At 44.6% G+C, this 19,926-nt stretch overlaps 1 protein-coding gene across 3 annotated transcripts in view; it reads right to left on the reverse strand.

The window, feature by feature from the left end:
* LOC144798761 (uncharacterized) overlaps nt 1-19,926 on the reverse strand; it is a 1,691,129-nt gene that overhangs the window by 421,541 nt on the left and 1,249,662 nt on the right. For all 3 annotated transcript variants that reach the window (XM_078669781.1, XM_078669783.1, XM_078669782.1), the window contains one exon: nt 1,861-1,985. In XM_078669781.1, the coding sequence (XP_078525907.1) occupies nt 1,861-1,985 (125 nt within the window). The remainder of the gene's footprint in view (nt 1-1,860; nt 1,986-19,926) is intronic.

The raw sequence follows: 19,926 nt of genomic DNA on the forward strand, positions 1-19,926 counted from the left end.
TTGGAGGATAGGGCCACAAACGTGACGGATATCCCGTCTGCCGTATTACAATTTCATTATATCCTATGGAACTTTCAATATAACAGACAGGATATCTGTCACGTTTGTGACGGTGTATCCCTTTCTGCTAAGATCCTAATCAGGCCCTATGTCTCCAGTTTCCCCAGAATGGTGTTTGCACTCACAGCTTTTTTCCTCTTTTCTCCCTACTGCTCACCTTGCTTTACTTTTCTTTACTATACATTGAATCAATAAGTTGCATATGGTAATATGGCGCCATGCTATGACTTAATATTAACATACATTTATTTTCAAAGCCCTGTTACCAACATACACAACATAGAATTATTTGAAAATTGAAACACCATGAAACTCAATCATGGCACAAAAATAAATGCACAGTAAACCAAAAGATGAAGCAAAACCAGGTACAGCAGATGATTTTTCAAACGTATTTTGAAACTGTGGGAGAAAGCCTCGGGGAAACCAGTAGCCTCTTCCAGTGTTTGGGCCCAGTAAATACAGGAGCTGAGATACCAGGCAGTACAAGGAAGAACGCTAATATCTTGTAGGTTGATAAAGATGTAATATATTTCTGAGATCAGACGGAGAAAGACCCAGAACACAGTTGAAAACAATAAAACAAATAATGACACTGAAAACAAAGTGATATAGTCAACTAACGCAGAGGAAACAAAGGAGGGGAGACCTATGAATGAAGAACAGATTGAGGCTGAAATATCAGGACTTGATTGGCCATTTATCCAATAGGGCCTTTTCTAGGGAGGCTGGAGCTTTTGAAAGCTGGAATGGCTACCCCTTCTGTCATGTTCTCCAGCACCTTGAAATGTATGCCACCAAGCACAGGAATAGGGTGGGGTTGTGGGATATTGAGAGAGATAGAGAGATAAAAATATCAAAGTGGGACGTCTTTGAACATTTTTGCCAGAGCTGTTAATTTGATTTGGAGTCCCAGTTTGGAAGTAGGTTTTGGGACAACTATGTAGAATGTCCAACTAGTTCAAGTTCAAGTTCAGGTATTTGTATAGCGCACTGCTCACCCAGAGGGTCTCAAGGCGCTTGGGTAAGGGGTTCATTATTTGTCGAATAGCCAGGTTTTAAGTTCTTTTCTGAAGGAGATGTGGTTTTGAGTAAGGCGGAGGTGAGTGGGGAGTGAGTTCCAGGTCTTGGCGGCAAGGAAGGAGAAGGATCTGCCACCCATGGTGGATTTTCGGGTGCGCGGGACAGCGGCGAGGGCTTGATTGGACGATCTTAGTTGGCGGGTGGGTTTGTAGAAGGACAGTCGGGTGTTGAGGCATTCGGGTCCTAGATTGTAGAGGGCCTTGTGTGCGTGGGTGAGAAGGCGGAATGTAATTCTTTTGTTGACGGGAAGCCAGTGGAGGTCTTTTAGGTGACCGGAGATGTGATCTTGGCGAGGGATGTCTAATATGAGTCTCGCTGATGCGTTTTGGATGCGTTGGAGTTTTTTTTTGTAATTTTGCAACTATATCAACTGGAAGTTAAGCAAGACAAGAAGGTACTCATTTCCAGTTTTTATAATGATGCAGTTACAGATAGAGAATAGTTTTCTGGCATGCATCCAGCTGGATAGGAGCATGTGCCCGCACTTAAAATGTACTTATGCACCAGGTAGATGTGTCATACGATTTGTGCTGTGGAAGGCAGAGGAAAGCATTTGAACACCTTTCCAAGGTCAGACATGGGAATGCCCATGGAGCCCTATTCAAGCGAAGACATAGGAACGCCCTTACCGACATTTCTAAGTTGGAGAGGCAGAGTCAAGGTGGTTACATAAAGAATGTGAATACGAAGGTGGAGCAGGTTCGCCTCTGTACTTACTTGAACTTGCTATTGAGGACGATATCATCGGAGAAGCCACATCTAGTGAAGAACTTGACTGCGCCACTGTCCGCATGAGTCACAATGGCATCGTACAAGCCAACCAGAGACGGGTCTTGCAGCAGCTAAAAGAAGCAGAGAGAATCCTTGTCAAAGTTGGCCAACTGGCTGCAAAAGGTTTGTTCATACAGAGGTGGAACACTAGGTGGCCTGTCAGGCTTCACAATGTGAGCAAATCAAAGTCAACCTTCTGAACAGGAGAGGATTCTGCTTGCTCTCTGATGGCCTCATATAGTGATATGTATCCTCTTGTACGTAGGAAGACAAAGGGCACCATAGACAATATAACATCAGATGATGACCATGTTGGTCTCGGCTATACGGTGTAGATTTTTGGTGGTGGAACAATTTTAGAGTGGGGTTGCTGGCCCTAGTCAACGAGAAATGAATATCACAGAACTCAGCAATGCTTATGTCACTAAGCAAATAAACATATTGAGGTACCTATGCGTTTTGAGAGGGGCTTGCATGGATTTTCTACTAAGACATGTTTGGAAAAATAGGCCAAAGGTTTCATGAAACATTATTCCAAATTGATTTTTTAAGATGTTATAGTTTATAAAGTTAGGTCTGAAGGAAAGTGTGAGGCCTTTTCTATGGGTTCTGGCTAGTTGGGGTAGAACAGTAATTTACAATTGGTGTCCCTGGGTCACACTACTGTCACTCTCCAAATGAATAATCAGGAACTCTCTTTTTGCACTTGATTCTCTCAGGATATCAGCATCGAGCAGTCACTGCTTATAGTTTTGAAACTCAGAATGGTGGGTGACACCATATATAATAGTTTATGTAGAATGTTCGGTCTGTGGAAATCGTAGAATTTAGTGTTAGCATAAGCTGAATCCATTTTGTTTGTGGCATCCATTTGCATTAGCCATGTGTTGGCCATGTGCTTTTGCCGTCTTCACTGATGCCTGCCTTTCTATTTCACTTGAGTCATCAACTGTAGTTAACTCCTTCAGTACTGAGCCAGAGCACTGCGCATGCTCAGAAAAGCCTGTAGCTGCTAGAATGCACCTGTTTTAGAATGTAACTGTCAAGCTGTTTCAACTGACTAAGCTTTACTATGTCCCCTCCCACGTTGCTGAGTAAGTGGTTTCTGTCTGCCCATGATAGGCAGTAACTATTCCTGTATATGCTTATACCTCCTCTTTGGGTCTCCATGCTTGTTCAGCAACAAAGTAGATATATAAACCCCATGGTCCCTGTATTCCTTGTACTATCTCATACAGTGCCCGAGGTTGCTGTATCAATGTAGTCCCACTCATGAGTGATTAATAAACTTATTGTTTTGATATTCCAGCCTCTGTGCCAATCTCTATCTTGTTAGTTTAAGGACCAGTAGACTGATAAGGGCGAACCCCTGCAGCAGTGAGCCCCTACAAAGGCCTACTTTTCCACAAGTCCAGTGATATACTTTTAAAAAGGAAATTACTTTAATTGCAAGCAAGCAAAAGAGTACACATAAAATGTGATGTGCATAGAAAACCAGGCAGACCTACCTCTTTCTGGGCCCAAGTTACCGCATTAAAAAAAATGTGTTAGCTGCCTCGCTCTCGACACCAGATTTCCAGTTAACAATGAGTGCAAAGGCCAATATTAACCCCTTCCATGCTGATGACGAGCTCAGCTCGTCATCAGCGTTACCTACCGTGTGCTGATGACGAGCTGAGCTCGTCATGTAACGCGGTATTTACAAAAATGCCGCACACAGCGGGAAAAACGGCTGCACGCATGCGGTTAAATAATGAGACAAGCTCCAGACTTATTTTACACTGGGAAGCATTTTAGTTTTGTAGCACTGTTATAGAAGCAGAACTACCAGACACTAAGATACAATATTGCAAAAGTGATTTGAGGGTAAGAAATGCCGCAGGAATGTTAATAAACACACAACTTACACATTGCAAGATCCCAGTCTTGATGCAAAAGTTTCTGGGTGCTCCACTGCATCCTTCAGGTCGACTCACTGCAGTGCAGTAGGACATACAACTGGACTACATTTGGGGACAGAGGCTGGCTGGTGGTCCAGTACTTATTAGATGTTCTTTTAGCTTTTGGTGTAGGGATAGGGTCCTCTATCTTAGACTCTACCATTCATGGTCAATATTGCACAGTGGTGTGGGAAACTATGGGTCAAAGGTACCAACAATAGGCCTGAAGAGTTCATTGGTCAGTTAGCTGAACGGGGTAATTGACCAATGCTTCTAGCTAAATATCTCTCAACCCATAGCTGCTTGACAGGTATTTCCAACAACTTGGGATAAGGGCGAACTCCTCCAGTCAATGAGAATGGACCCTACAACAAAGGTTAAAGACAAGCTGTATCCAAGTTCCATTGGATGTTAAAGGTAATAGTTGCAGGAACTCCGCAGGTATTGCACGCTCATCCTGATTTATGTAAGTGATGGAACAGCTTCTTTTTTGCATTTTTATATATTCAGAACTCGACCTGCAGGTATTAGAGGGCTTTATATGAGACCCAGTTCCATTGTGCAAGGCCCAATTCATATTTTAGTCACAAGAGATTTAAGCCCGATTGTGACATTTGGCAGAGCAGGGGCGGGCGGCCCACCACCGCTGTGCTCAGCACCACCAAGAGTCAGAGTGCAAGTTTTTTGGAGACTGGGGTGTGGGCGGTGGTTCCCCCTGTGGCGCCCTTTCAAAGGCAGTGTTGCCTTTGAAAAAGGCTCCACAATGGAATCACCTCATAAGGTTCCTGCACGGCATGGACTCTAACGTCCATGCCATGCAGAAACTGGTGTGCATGCCCACAGGGGGTCACATGTTGTGCCCCCCGTGTGCATACACAGGGGGAAGAGGCCCAAAGGGACCTGTAGGGCCACCTTTGATACCTCTCCGCCAGGGTTTTCATGGCAGTGGAACTGCCATGAAAACCCTGGCGTTGAGGAAACTCGTAATATGCTTGGCGGGACCGCAAATGACGGCATCTGACCACCGCCAGGGAAAGGAGGTTCCCTGGCGACAATCCCAGGGAGTCCTACCGCCCCAGGTGTAATGGGGCTGTCGGACAGCTGGTGCGGCGATGGCTGGGCTGCCACCGCTGTGCTAGACTTGTAATTAGGTCCTAAGTGATTAGTCAGAATCACAGGATGTTGAGCCGATGCCAAGACTTGAGCCTCATTTCTCAGTTCCAAAGTCGGCAGCTCTGGCTGCAACACTACATTCTCTCCCCAGGGGATGATGTTCATCCCCAGGGGATGATGTTCATGCACACACACAGTCTTCACCACACAATAGCTGTACCACATATCCTTTATCAAACATGCCTTTACCATGCAGAAGCCTTTACAATGCAGATAGCTTTACCATGCAAGGTAAGTATATTTAAGCAAAATATATATATATATATATATATATATATATTTCCCACACCATTCCTCCAGCTGGAAGAACAAATCGAGTCGCACTCCACAGGTCCTTTTTGCAATTTTTCTTTTATTTTTCACATTCTCTAAGGATACAATGCAGGCGTAATCAAAAAAAGCTGGGAGAAAACAAATGAAAAAGCAAGGGAAGATTGTCTAGCAAAAAAACAGAAGGATCCCAAAAGTGAATCAGAACCAATACGAATGATAATGGATTTTTCAAATGAAAGTAAGGAAATTGCAAACATTATGAAACGTAATTGGAAAATTTTACAACTGGATGAAACAGTCAAAAGTATAGTGGGGCACCATCCAACAATTACGTACAGAAGGGCAAAGAACCTGAAAGATCATTTAATTCACAGCCATTTTAGGAAATCTACAAAGACAAAAAAGGACATATGGTTGAAATCAACAGGATTTGTCAAGTGTTATGCATGTAAGGCGTGCCAAATAGCAAAGCCCACAAAGCAAGTTCAAATGGCAAATAAAAAAACATGGGAGATCAGAGAACTCATTACTTGCAAAACAACACACGTAGTATACGTAGTGGAATGTCCGTGCCCTCTAAGATATGTGGGCAGCACTGTGTGTGAATTAAAAAAACGAATACTGGAGCACGTTCGAGCTACCATTCACCAAGACAGAGCAAACGCGGTAGCCAAGCACATGGAACAATACCACCAAAGTGATTGGAACCAACTGAAATTCTTTGGAATTGAAAGTGTCGCCAAAAAAGAACGAGGGGGGGACAGAGAAAAACTTTTAAGACAGAAGGAGTCACGCTACATCCTGAACCTAAGAACCCTGAGCCCACATGGGCTAAATCAGTCGGAAGAGTTGTATATACATTTATAATGACTTTGCACTCAGAAACAGATGTGTTAAGAATTATGCTTTATTACCTAACATACTCTTCATTAGTATTACAACAGACAATAAACTTTACTCTATATTTGAAAAGATTAGAGTGTCTGCTGGTAGGTATTAGGGGTGACCCGTGATCCAAATAAGCAGAGATATAGTTTGCCCACTGGAGGGCAGGTACAATGTTGAAAATAATTGATTCAATGATGTTAACAACACATAGTAAAGTAATCCCACTAGAGGGAACCAATTTGGAAGACATTGTGTAATTTACCAGCACACACATGTCTGAATGGATGTGAAATAATGGTAATAAGCATAATAATGAGTAAAAGAAATGTAAAGGATTGTATATGTAATATAAAAACTACATCTCCCAGAAAGCATAGAGGCGCTGGCAAACCCCAAACAGGAAGTGATGTGGAATGTAATTAAGTATAACAAGAAGGGGGAGCCAAGTGGTCGGTTGATCGTGAGCAAGGTATTTGGAATACCGAAACGCGTAGATCTTAACAGCTGCCCTTGTCAAATTCTTAGAGAATGTGAAAAATAAAAGAAAAATTGCAAAAAGGACCTGTGGAGTGCGACCCGATTTGTTCTTCCAGCTGGAGGAATGGTGTGGGAATTGTGAGCAGCGTGGTTCAGCTGCAGGGCGCCGCACCCGATTCGAGCGCCGCATCACGGCAAATGGAACCGGAGTGGAAGAAAATATATATATATATATATATATATATATATATATATATATATATATATATATATATATATATATATATACAAAATCCCTTTCTTTACAGAAAGAACTGTGTCGCACTCCACCAATGCGTTTCAAAAGTTCCAAAACGATTTTATTTCATAGGATTTTCAAAACATTCAAACCACCAACGCGTTTCGATCTCCTACTGAGATCTTGTTCACGGTGCCGCCCCCATATTTCTGACTACATTTAAAGAAAACATGTTCTAATGATGTCATTTCCTATGCCTTTTGAGCAGGGCATTATGGTTAATGTAGTACTATATATACAATAATGTGTTGTTAAAAAAGAGAAAACGTGATTTAAAAAAACAATAATAAACAAAAAGCGTTGTTCTTATCATTATCATCATGATTAGACCATTGCATTAATTCATTATATGGCTTTTTGCCTTTTTTGCAAGCATTTCCCCTCATGAATAATTAACTTCATTATTAATGTCAAAGTCTCACATTTTTCACACTGTACTAATCACAGGCTCCGGTGGCCTGTTTCGTTACACAGTGATGAGAGCAATTCATGATATATTTTTCAATAAATTTTGCAAAAAATATATCATGAAAATGACGATGCTGCAATCACCAACACTCTGGTAAGGATTTGTTTATTATTTTAGAATGCTTTGAGCCATGACGCGTTTCGGCAGGGTCCCCTGCCTCGATCAATTATATATATTCACTGAAAAACCCAAAGGTTACAGGGGCGTTATATTAGCAAACAGAATGTTTAAAAAACCTTCAAAATTCACTGAAAAAAACAAAGGTTACAGGGACGTTATTGTTAGGCTCAGATTTAATTCATACAAAACCAGTGGAACTCAGCAGTTATAGTTAGTTAACTGAGCTAACTATAACTTATGCCCCCGTAACGCTCTGCGTAGGACCTTCCATATTACATCATTCATGACATGGCCAGTGGCTTCACTGATGACATCACTAATAACATCATTCTGTGACTGTAAGTATTTTGTTAACGTTTCTGCGACTTAAAGATATATACTAAGCTACAGCATAAATTAAATGACTATTCTTTCTATACTAGTAATTAGTCATACTATTTCTAACATATCCCATCTGAGAGGCGGTCTGACTGTCTGTATCAGTGTGTGAGTGAATGTCTGAGTGTCTGTATGTGTGTGTAAGTCGCTGTTTGGATGTGTTAGTGGGTATGTGAATAACTGCATGGGTGAGTGGCTGTGTGAGTAGCTGTTTTGGAGAGCGAGTGGGTGTGTGAGTGGCTATATGGGTGAGTTAATGGCTGTGCGAGTGGCTGCAAAGGTATGTGAATGGGTGAGTGGCTATATGGGTGAGGGAGTGGGTGTTTGAGTGGCTGTATGGGGAGTGAGCAGCTGTTTGAGTGTGTGAATAAGTTAGTGGGTGTGAGTGGCTGTTTTGCAGAGTGAATATCTGAGTGGCTGTAAGTGTCAAATGAGTGGGTGAGTGGTTGTATGGATGTGAGAATTGGTATGTAAGTGGTTATGTGGGTGTGTGACTGATTGTATGAGTGAGTGAATTAATGTGTCAGTGGTTGTATGAGTACGTGAGTGGGTCTTTCAGTAGCTGTATTAGTGATTGAGTGGCAGTGTGAGTGGCTGTTTGGGAGAGTGTGTGAGTACCTGTGTGGGTAGGTGAGTGGCTGTGTGATTTTCTGTATATTGGCTGAGTGGGTCTGTGAGTGGCTGTAAAGGTATATGAGTGGGGGTGTAAGTGTCTGTATGATTGGACATGTAAGTGGCTGTATTGGTGAGTGAGGGGTGCATTAGTGGCTGTATGGATGTCTTAGGAGTGGTTCTGTGGATGATGTAAACAGTGATGTCATTTGAGATGTCATCAGTGATGTCACTGACCAGGTAATCAGTATTGTAATATGTGAGGTCATAAGCAATACATTTGGGGTAAGTTATCATTATCTCATGTAACTATAACTGCTGAATTTCACTGGTTTTGTATGTGTGAAATCTGAGCCTAACTATGACATCCATGTAACCTTAGCTTTTTTTTCAGTGAATTTCTACAGTTTTTCTAATTCTATTTCCAAGTTATAATGTCCCTGTAACCTTTGGTATTTTAAGTGAATGTCTAAGGTTTTTTACATTTTAATTCCTAAGTGTAACCTGTACCCTTTGAGAGTGAGTGTGTGAGGATGCGAGTGAGTGTATGTCTCCATGGGTGTGTGAGTGTCTGATTGGGCCTAGCAGTGCATACATAAGTGTCTCCATGGGTATGTGAGTGGGTGCATGAGTTTCTGAGTGGGTATGTGAGTGGATGAGTAAATCTGAGTGGGTGCGTGAGTGTCTAAATGGGTCTGATGTGGGTGCATGAGTCTCTGTGAGGGTTTGTGAGGGGGTATATGAGAGTCTCATTTGGGTTTGTGAGTGGGTGCATGAGCCTTTGAGTGGTTCTGTGAGTGGGTGTGTGAGTGTCTGAGTGCTCTATGTTTTGTCCTCTTCTGCTTTGTTTTGCCTTTTCCACTTGCTTTTCTACCCTGTTTTGCATTTTCTGCCAGTTTTTCTGCTCTCTTTTTTGCCTTTCCTGCTTGTTTTTTCCCCTCTGTTTTGCCCTCTTCTGCTCTGTTTTGCCTTTTTTTGCTTATTTTTCTGCCCCGGTTTTGTCTTTCATGCTTTTTTCTGCCCTCTTTTCCCACTTAAAAACTCCAAGGACCACCACATCCCCAGGGCTTTACTGATATTAAGAAGGGAGGCCAAGGGGACCTGCCTCCATTTAGTTCCAAGAGCCCCATGGACCGCCAACTTCCCGTGGTTCTATTTTAACAAAGGGAGGGGTGCCACATGGACCCCCTCCTGGGCTTCTAAGAAGCTCCGGGAACATCATTTCCATGGGGTGATAACATAATTTGATGGGGGGGGGGCATGGATCCCCAGGGACCACCAACTCCCAGGGGCCAAAACCTTTCTTTGAAGTGGGAGAGGGACCACGCAGCCTCTCTCCCCGGGTCGATTTTGGCCCCGGGGTCCCCATCCCTAGGTCCAGCCAAAATTCAATGAGGGAGGGGGCCACGTGGCCGCCCTGCCTAGGCTGCATTCAGCCCCAAGGACCTCATACACAGGGTCCAGCCACAAATTAATGGGCAGGGGGGGCAGTGCGGATCCCTCACTGGGTCGAGTTTGACCCCAGGGACTCCATTTCTCCAGTGCTTGGTCTAAAAGTATATATACTTTTATTGGGGGGCATGTGTCCCCCCTCCCTGGGCCACTTTTTGTCCTGGGGTCCGCCCAAACTTCAATGGGGGTGGGGGGACATGTGGCCCCCTTACCAGGCTGATTTTGGCCCCAGGGATCCCATTAACCAGGGTCCAGCTACAAATCAATGGGGGAGGGGGTGGGCGGCCCTCCTCCCCGGGCCGATTTAAGCCCTGGGGACCCTATTCCCTGGCCTAAGAGTATATATATTTTGAATAGGGGGGTGTCATGGCCCCCTTCTCTGGGCCGATTTAAGCTCCAGGGCCCCCATCCCATAGATTGTCCGGACCCCATCCCCTAGACTGGCCTCTTGATTGTAGGTGCCGAGGAGACCATCCAGGGCACCCAGTCACCACCGTTGGGGACTGCGGGGGGAGCCTGAAGGCCCCTACCAGCTTCCTGACTACTGGGGGAGCTGGCATTGCTTTCACCAACAGGGATCTGCTAAATATGCAGCTCCCTGTCTGTGAAAGCAATCCTTTCATCTGATTCCCTGTCCGCTTGACAGCGGGAAGGGAAACAGATGAAAACTTCTCTCTGAGCAAGTAGGAGTGGTTTCACAGCTCTCGCTTGCTGAGAGCGTAGTTCGGGTTTGCTCTGGCATTGTGTGAGCTCTCAAAGCTCCGGCCAAGTCAGAGCAAACAGCTATGTCCCGGGATGGGCACTCTAGGACATAGCAGGAGCCGACCCTAGGGGGTGGCGGTCCGCAGGGCCATGTATGGCTCCAGGATGGGGGCTGCACGGTTCCTCTCCTTCTGTATTGACGGGCTGGCCCAGGGGACGTGGTGGGGGTGGTCCCCCTCCCAGTCTTATTTATTCAATAGGACTCAGACAGGTGGTGGTTCCCAGGAGGCCTCCGAGGCCCCCCCTTTAATACTAGTTTATTGCCCCAAGGAAGTGGCGGTCCCTGGGGCTTCTACAAAGTCTGGAAGGGGGTCTGTGCTGGCCGCCTCCATTTTTAAATAAAAACTTTTTATTGATAAAAGAAAAGCAGGGCATAGTAAAATCACATGGCGGCATCTACATTTGACCGCCTCCATTTTTAAAGCTAAAGCCCTGGGGAGGTGGTGGTCACTGGGACTCTAAGAGCCTTAGGGGGGGGGAGGTCTGCGTCCCTGCCTCCTATTAAACAATGCCCCCAGGACCTAGCCCACCCAGGGGGCTTATTTCGGAACAAGCACGGGAGTCTGCACTTGTTTCTCTTTTCTTTAGCAGATTTGTGGCTCTGCTGCAATTTTTGGATTTCTTTTGTTTTTAAAGCTTTTTTCACTGGTGGGGTCCTTCAGGGACCCCAACACCAGAGCTCAGGGCTCAGGATAACCCTACCTTGGCCACCTTTCTTTTTTTTAACGTTGATTCTGGGGCTCAGCTGAAGCAGAGTCACAGCATGGCTGCCAACATTTCCTGGTTGCAGTGTTGGCAGCCAATCAGATATCAGCATGGGACCTGGAGGGTTCGCGGAGCATTTGCGTCCCTATATATACAAATTTGTTTTCTCTTTAATGTCTCCCAAACAACTGGTCAGGATCACACCAAATAACAAAAAATGATTCTTTCTGGACCAAGACCTACTTTTCTGCCATATTTAGTGTAACTCCGTCCAGAAGTTCGGGCTGTAGTCATGTCTTAATTCTCTATGGGAATTAACATTGACAAAACACTTTTTTGATCCCCCCTTTTTCTCGGCCCGCGCCTGACAGATCACCCAAAAACTTTCCATGCACAACAAGAATAGCCAGAGAAGTTTTTGGGAAACTTTCATAAAGATTCGTCAAAGGGCGCCAAAGATAGAGACAAGTCAAAAAATGCTTTTCTTATGGAAACATGGTCCTAACTATAACTACATAATGCAGAAGGTAATACAAACATATAGCTGGGGTTTTTTCCAATGGAAAAAACAAAGATTAACCAAAGACTAAACTTTTGTTATTGTTAGGAAACTTTAATTATTCTTTCTAAACAAACCAAACATAACACAAACATAAGAAATTCCAAAGTTATAGTTCTACCTTAAATTTATTGTTTGCACGCCACCTTTAAATTACGATAACTTCATTTATTATTTCTATACAAACCAAACTAAAACTACACAAAGATAAAAAAGTTATAAACTTATACCTTATATTTATAATTTAAGCAACACCTTCAAATTAATCTAAGTCGCGCAACCCTGTAAACAGCGTTGTCAGATCACTCCCCACACTACATTATCTATACCTCCCACCTTCTCCATGCATAAATAAAGGTAAGTATTAGTTTTAGGGTTTTTTCTACCTATTACCACTTTATGAAAGTGGTAATAGGTACATTTATGTCCTTCCACTCTATGCTACTCCACTCTACTCTATTCCACTGCATGCAACTGCATGCAACTCCACTCTAAGACACTCCACTTACGCTATTCCACTCTATGACACTACACTCTATGTCACTCCAGTGTACTACACTCTGTACCATCCCCACTATACACTATTACACTGTACACCACTCCACTTTACGCCACTCCATTCTACGCCACTCCACTCTATGCCATCCCACTATACACTATTTCATTGTACACCACTACGCTGTACCTCAATTCACCCTAATCTTTGCCACTCTGCTCAATGCCCTTTCACTTTACTCAACTCCAATCTAAGTCACTCTACTCTATGCTATTCAACTCTACGCCACTCTAGTCTATGTTACTTCACTGTACACTACTCTGTTCTATCTTACTCCTCTGTATGCTATTCTGCTGTACCCAACTCCACTCTATGCCACTCCATTTCACGCTGTTTCACTCTAAGCCACTCTATTATACACCACTCCACTATATGCTATTCCACTCTACGCTACTCCACGCTACCCCATTCCAATCTTTGCCACACCACTCTATCCTATTCCACTTTATGCCACTTCACTATAAATGTAAATGTAGTATACTTGTAAAGCGCACAGCTGCCCCAGCAATGGGGCGTCCCGGCGCTGTATAACTCTGGGGAACCCGTCCTGGCTTTCCCTGTGGGATGGTCCCTTGCTGGGAGTCCCCAAGGTGGAGCCAGGCATCCCCGGAATTGGTGGGGCCGTTGTGGAGATTAGGCAATCTAATGCCCAGAGTTGCAGAGTGGAACCCCTGATTAGAGTAAGCACCGAAGCGAGAATTATCGAGTCCGCTGACCAAGGTCCACGACCCTGCCGCGTCGGGAATTGAACCCTGGTCCCGGGCTGACTTCTGCTCTCAGGCCTGCCGCCTCTAACCAGTGAGCCACACTACCCCACTCCACGCCTCGGCACTCCAGTATACACTATTCTACTGTACGCAACTACACTCTACCCCACTCAACTCTATGCTATTTGACGCTACACCACTCCAATTTACCCCATAAGGGCACGGTTGCGATGGGAGGTGGGAGGGCGATGCAAGAGGCTGCTCCCGGAGAGTTGCAGACTACGGAGTAGTTTTTGCGGGAGTGATTTATGTCTTTGCATTATATGTTGTATATTTATCATGTTGATCTGATGACAGTGAACTGAATCCAGTGGGTGTTGAGAAAATAACACTATCAATGCTGATGTCATGTGAACAGTATCTGCAGCTTTACTGATTTGTATGCTGGACAGTGTATTGGAAAACAATGTTTGTATGTGTAGACAAGCAACCGTGTACAAGTTTCGAGTTTTTGTTATGGGAAAAAAACAATAAACATATTAAAAAAAAATAATACTGCAAAATACTGTGAAATGTCATGAAACTTCATCAACAACAGATGTCACTAAGTTATAATGCCTTAAAAAATACTTACCCTACTTACCTGTAGTATGCAAAGGGATCCTATGCATACCATAATGCATAATCCTGCCAAAATTCATGTCAACCCGTTCAGACATTTTTTAGCTACATCTGTAACAAAAGTCAATAGAAATTGCATTGGTGGAATAACACGTCTTGGGACCCCCCCTTTTATCTTGGCACCCCTTAACCAAATACCGCAAAACTCCCCATCCTCCACCAATGTAGAAAAAGCTATACGTCAGGAAGGTTTCATGGAGCTTCGTCAAATGGGGGCAAAGTTATTAGTGAGCAAAGATCCAAGGAATTCCTATACCCGGGAATCCAAACTATAACTAGAGAATGGATACTGCCACTCTTTTAAAATATATATATATATATCACTCAAACAATGTTGCCTGCTGTAGGGAAGGACCACCATCAGGTAAGGTTTCACCACATATTTTATTGAAGGAAGCGGTGCGGAAAAACAGTCTGAGTCTGAGTGATGTTCTGCGGCTTGCCTGAGCCGCGGGGATGTGACGGGCTGCTAGTCCAGCAGTCCTGTGGGTACTCTGCGGCTTGCCTGAGCCGCGGGGATGTGACGGGCTGCTAGTCCAGCAGTCCTGTGGGTACGCCATCGTCGTGGCTAAGAAGGACGTCAGGAGTCGTATTGGAGGTGTAAGCAGTTTGTGCGGTTTGAGACGGTTTCACACCGCAATCCACTTGGAAGTTATGGTATTTATGTGCACTGGATTGAACGGCAGCTCACTGGAGAAATACCAAGCACCACAAGTACCAGGGGCCACTGGGGTGGCCACGCCCTCAGAGGCGGAGTTACGAGAACATTAATTGGTGCTGCGAACATTTCCGCTCTTCCCGTGTTTAAGCAGCAAACCCCTGAAGAAGTGATCAAACGTGAAACGCGTCGGGATGGCTGGTCGATGACAAGCGGGATAGACTGTTTTTCCGCACCGCTTCCTTCAATAAAATATGTGGTGAAACCTTACCTGATGGTGGTCCTTCCCATACAGCAGGCAACATTGTTTGAGTGATATATATATATATATATATATATATATATATATATATATATACTGGAACTTCGTTTCTCTTGTTGCTTGCCGCAGAAGAACAGAACGGACCCAAACAGGTAGAATTGCTTAATTTATTCGATTATGTGCACCACTCCGTCCGCCATGACGCGTTTCGGGCCCTGAAGCCCTTGATCATATATATATATATATATATATGTATATACGAACCAAGTCGCTCCTTCTGACTGCCTGCGGCCCCCGAGAGAATTGGCGCACACTTTCGGCGGAGCACGCCAAAGGTAAATCCTCGTCAATAAAGTTCAAGTAAAGTGCGCTCTCAGTAAAACACGTCGAGTAGCCAGCTCAATTATCCAAGGGTGTTTATTCCAAAGCACTTTACTTGAACTTTATTGACGAATATATATATATATATTTTTTTTTAATATATATATATATGCAAACAATGGCGGTTGAAGCTAGAGCGCTCTTCGCGGGTGCATGCGTGGGACCAACTACAGGTCCAGTAATTCTTTTGTGGCAAGAAACGTACGCCACACTCAGGAACTGTAATAACTCCGTTTATTTAGCAAACTCCACAGCAAGATTAGTCTGTCACACCGACGCGTTTTGGGCACACGCCCTTTCTCACGGTGGGCGGCACTACTTTTCTCTTTGCTTAAAAAGGCTTTGCATTACAGCCCACTACCTTTGGATTTCTGGAACTTGTAGTTCATATATATACATACAGCAAAGTGACACCTTTTGTGACAGTTGTATATCTTTGTTTAAAGTTACATTTTCTAGTACGTTTTTTGGCACGTTTTTTATATACTGCGATTGTACACATTGTTTGTTTAATATGCTTGCACTTTAAAGGTATAGTACCTAATTCAAACCATGTGTAAGTTTATACTAGTGCAATCGCACGGCTTGCCTATTTGTCACATGTCATCATATAAGATAATGCATTATCTCGTATTTTAAGGTGTAGTACCCTTAGTTACCTCTCATATATCCTTGTATATGTGACCATCGTCTTTTCTGCGCTGAATCTATCCCCCACCTCATTATATAAAGCTTTTATAGTTTGTCACCAAGATGTTTTTTACTCTAAATCACAATTCTGATTTTGGTTTCAGTTCAATTACAAAGTTCTTATTTACAAGTGTACAAAGAGTTCCTCATCGAGGTTCATCCCCCTCGGGATTTTAGTTTTCATCCGAATTATGTACTTTGATTCAAGTTGTCTTAATTTTAATTTTCGATCACCCAGTCTTTCATTTTCTCTGATGTTGTCAATTCCAAAGAAGCACATTTTCTGCCAATCTCCTCCTTGGCATTCAAACATGTGTTTTGCTGTAGCATACGTCATATCCCTGTTTTTCACCGCTCTTATATGTTCTAATATTGTCTGTGGTTGGTCCCACGCACGCACCCGCCGAAGAGCGCTCTAGCTTCAACCGCCATTGTTTGCAAATTAACTGCTGGAGGCGCCCGATAACACAGAGGAGAAGCCGTGGACTGATTGAGAACCATCAGCGAAAAGTCGAGCCCTTGCCGTGCTGAACACCGTAGGACGGGGTGGAGAACGCCGCCCGAACGGAAATCAACCGGCTGGGTAAGTGAAGCCACTGATTAAGCATGGGCGCAAAATCCGTTCCGCTCGCGGATTTTGCGGATTTTCGGCAAATTCACGATCCGCGAATTCCCGCGAATTTGCCGAAAATCCGCAAATCCGTGAGCGGAACGGATCCGGGGGGGCAAAAGTTCAAGCTTCTAACTATTTTAGAATGGCGCCGGCAAGCTGCCAGCGCCATTCTAAAATAGTTACTAAGTTAGCTTCAACAGGATGCACTAATAGAAGCAGGTGCTCGAGTTTAACTGAATTCGAGCACCTGCTTTATTTTATCTATTAGTGCTTCCTGATGAAGCTAACTTAGTAACTATTTTAGAATGGCGCTGGCAGCTTGCCGGCGCCATTCTAAAATAAAACAGGAGAGGGGCAGAGGGCAGAAGGGCACACCAACGAGTGGGGCAGAGGGCAGAAGGGCACAACAATGAGTGGGGCAGAGGGCAGAAGGGCACAACAACGAGTGGGGCAGAGGGCAGAATGGCACAACAATGAGCGGTCTCGCACAAAAAAAACCCGCAAACACGCAAAGCGCCCCGCGAACACGCAAAAAAAATAAAATCCGCAAATTCGCACAAATTCGCGAATTTTGCAGATCGCGAATTCGCAAATTCGCGGATCACGAATTCGCAAAATTCGCCAATACTTACCACTGATGCATAATATCTTTACCGGCAATCTCCCTGTTTTCGTAGCGACTTGAGAGTGAGGAGAAATACGAAGTGGCAGCCGATGCATGGCTGTTCCCTTCGTGACTCACCAAAGCGGGAACTGTTTATCTGACAATTGGTATAACTGCAAACTCGACAAGATTAACTTGGCACGGGAGGAGAAATAATTGAAATCGTTTTGCTGAGCCTAATAAAATCTCCGTCTGGACTGATTCAAAAAGCCCCACTGACATTATAATTGTCGAACATAAAATCACGATGGAAGCACGTAAAACTAAACGCATGGCCAAAGCTGCAACAATGTTTCAAAAAGACAATGTTAATGAAAGCACAGAAAGAAATGAAAGTGCCCAAACATCCAATACAGATACATCGTTAAAACAACTATTTTTTCAATTAGAGAAACAATATAAACGCGAAATAAATAAAAGCTGGGAAATACTGGCACTTCAAAAATACCTAGAAGTGGACAGAGTTCCGCGTGGACTGCGGAACTTCACGATGCCTACCTACCCGGATACAAAAACTGAAATGTTCCTGGAATGGGGTGAAAACAATATGCAATGTAGCAAGAATATGATGCGCATTCTGAATAAATACGCTGAAAAAGACTTAGAGGAAATTCATGAGGTGATAAAAGACTTGGAAACTAAAATCTCATCAAAAGATAAAAAAGAAACAGACAAAATGCGAAAAGAAATGGAGGAGCGCCTCGAAAAATACGAGGATGAAGTACAACAGAGAAAACATAGAAAGTTTCTAAGGGATGAAGCTGATTACAAACAAGGGCGCATACTAACATTTGCCAAACGCTTCGATGCCTTAAAGACCAATTTTGCCAAAAAGACATACCAGCCACCAAGTGAACTGGGAAGTGAATCCGATGTGAGTGGTGGCGAAGGAGACACAACAACTGGATATAAACATCAAACCACATTGTCTTTTTTAGAGGAAATGCGCCTAGTGAACCTCGACCAGAACATATCAAGAACACAAGGTCAAGTGAGGGGAAGAGGCAGAGGCAGAGGATATGGAAAAATACTACAAGGTCTTCAGAAGCCGGCGAAGAACCAGGAGATCCAAAAACAACCGCAGCAGCCACAAGGAGACAATACCCCTTGAGGAACAGGAACAAAAATCAATAGAAAAGGAAAATCTAATAATAAACCTGTCAAATTACACTCTAACGCAAATGGAAAGTCAGGTATTAAACAAAGGATTAAGCTTTTGTCCACAAAAACATTTTAATTACACGGATACCAAAATTGACATCTACAAATTTGTTCGAAAAATTAAACTGGCAAAATCTCATGCCAACGAATATAATGCAGAATGTCAATCACCAGAAAACAGAGGAGAGACTATAACCATATTGGGTGAAACAGAACCAGAACCAGAACCAGAACTGACAATAGAGTTGAGACCACATCTCAAAGTGCTGTACGATCTAGCGAATGATTATGAAAATGGCAAGGGGCGACCACTCGGTCCCCCCGAACGTATGGATGGGTGCCCCGAACCTCCCGGGAAACCATTTTGGCCGGGGTGGGCGTAGCCCGGCTGGTATGCCCGAAGCGGCGTAGCCGGGGCGCGCCTTTCCCCGCCCAAGAGGGGTTGTCCTAGACACCTCAACGGAAGACGCCACGCCCCGTAGGCGTACCAGGGACGGGTACACGCCCTCCCGCAGAAGAATAAAGGAGCGGGAATCCAGAGGAGCGTCCTCTTGTTCCTCGGATCGGAAGGCTGCACCCACTCGTTGCCCGTGAGCCCTCGACGGAACAAGCAGCAATTTTGAACCTGTTAATCTTGTTTTTTCTCTTTCAGTTTCGAGGGCTCACAGATTTCAGGACCTCGTGGATCGACCAGGGGCGGAAGACTCGAAACCATGCCTAACAAGAAAGCAGGAAAGGGTTCCGAGACGGAGAGGGTGTTACGCCTGTTGTCGAACCGGATGGCTTGTATGGACCGAAAGCTTGGACAAGTCCAATCGCTCGGGAGAGGTTTAGCGGAGGTGAAGAAGCAATTGGCCGCATTGAACGACCCAGGTCAGCCGAAAAAGGTAATAGGCCCGGCCCTGCCGGGAGTCGTCCCCGGGGTAAGAGGGAAGCGGGTAAAAGAAAGGGCGATTTCGGGGGGGGTCCCGGTCCCAGAGGTACCCCCCATCGCCCCCCTCGTACCGGCTGGTAACCCGGTTCAGAAAACGGATTTAGGCCAGCCTATCCCGGTAGTGATCACCTCGACCGAGGATGATGAAATGCCCCCAGAATTGGCCGCACAGTTGACGGCATGGCTCAAAACAAAGGTGGGGGGCACAGTGACCCCGGGAGATCCGGCCGAAGAAGCCAGAGTATTAATAAAGCAGTTGCGGCAATCGAGAGATGTCGCAAAGGCGAGTGTTCCTCTTGTTCCCCCACAGGTGGCACCTGGAGTACCAGCAGCTGGTCAGGAAAAGACGGCGGCAGCAACGGCCGATCCGGGTAAGCTCGCATTGCCGATGGCGGGGGAGGGCTCAATACCCTCAAGGCGGGAAAAGGTTGCACAGCACATTCCCATGGCCACGAAAGAGTTAATATGGGGAGACAAGTATGTCAACATGTTTTCATTGTTAACTGATCATCGCGAGATGGAGTATGCTAAAACGCAGAAAGATTTGTGGCACCCGAGTGTCTGGCGCGCCAAGATGGCCGAGTTCAGGGTGGACGAGA

Source organism: Lissotriton helveticus, chromosome 12 (genome assembly GCF_964261635.1).
Source record: "Lissotriton helveticus chromosome 12, aLisHel1.1, whole genome shotgun sequence".
NCBI lineage: Eukaryota > Metazoa > Chordata > Amphibia > Caudata > Salamandridae > Lissotriton > Lissotriton helveticus.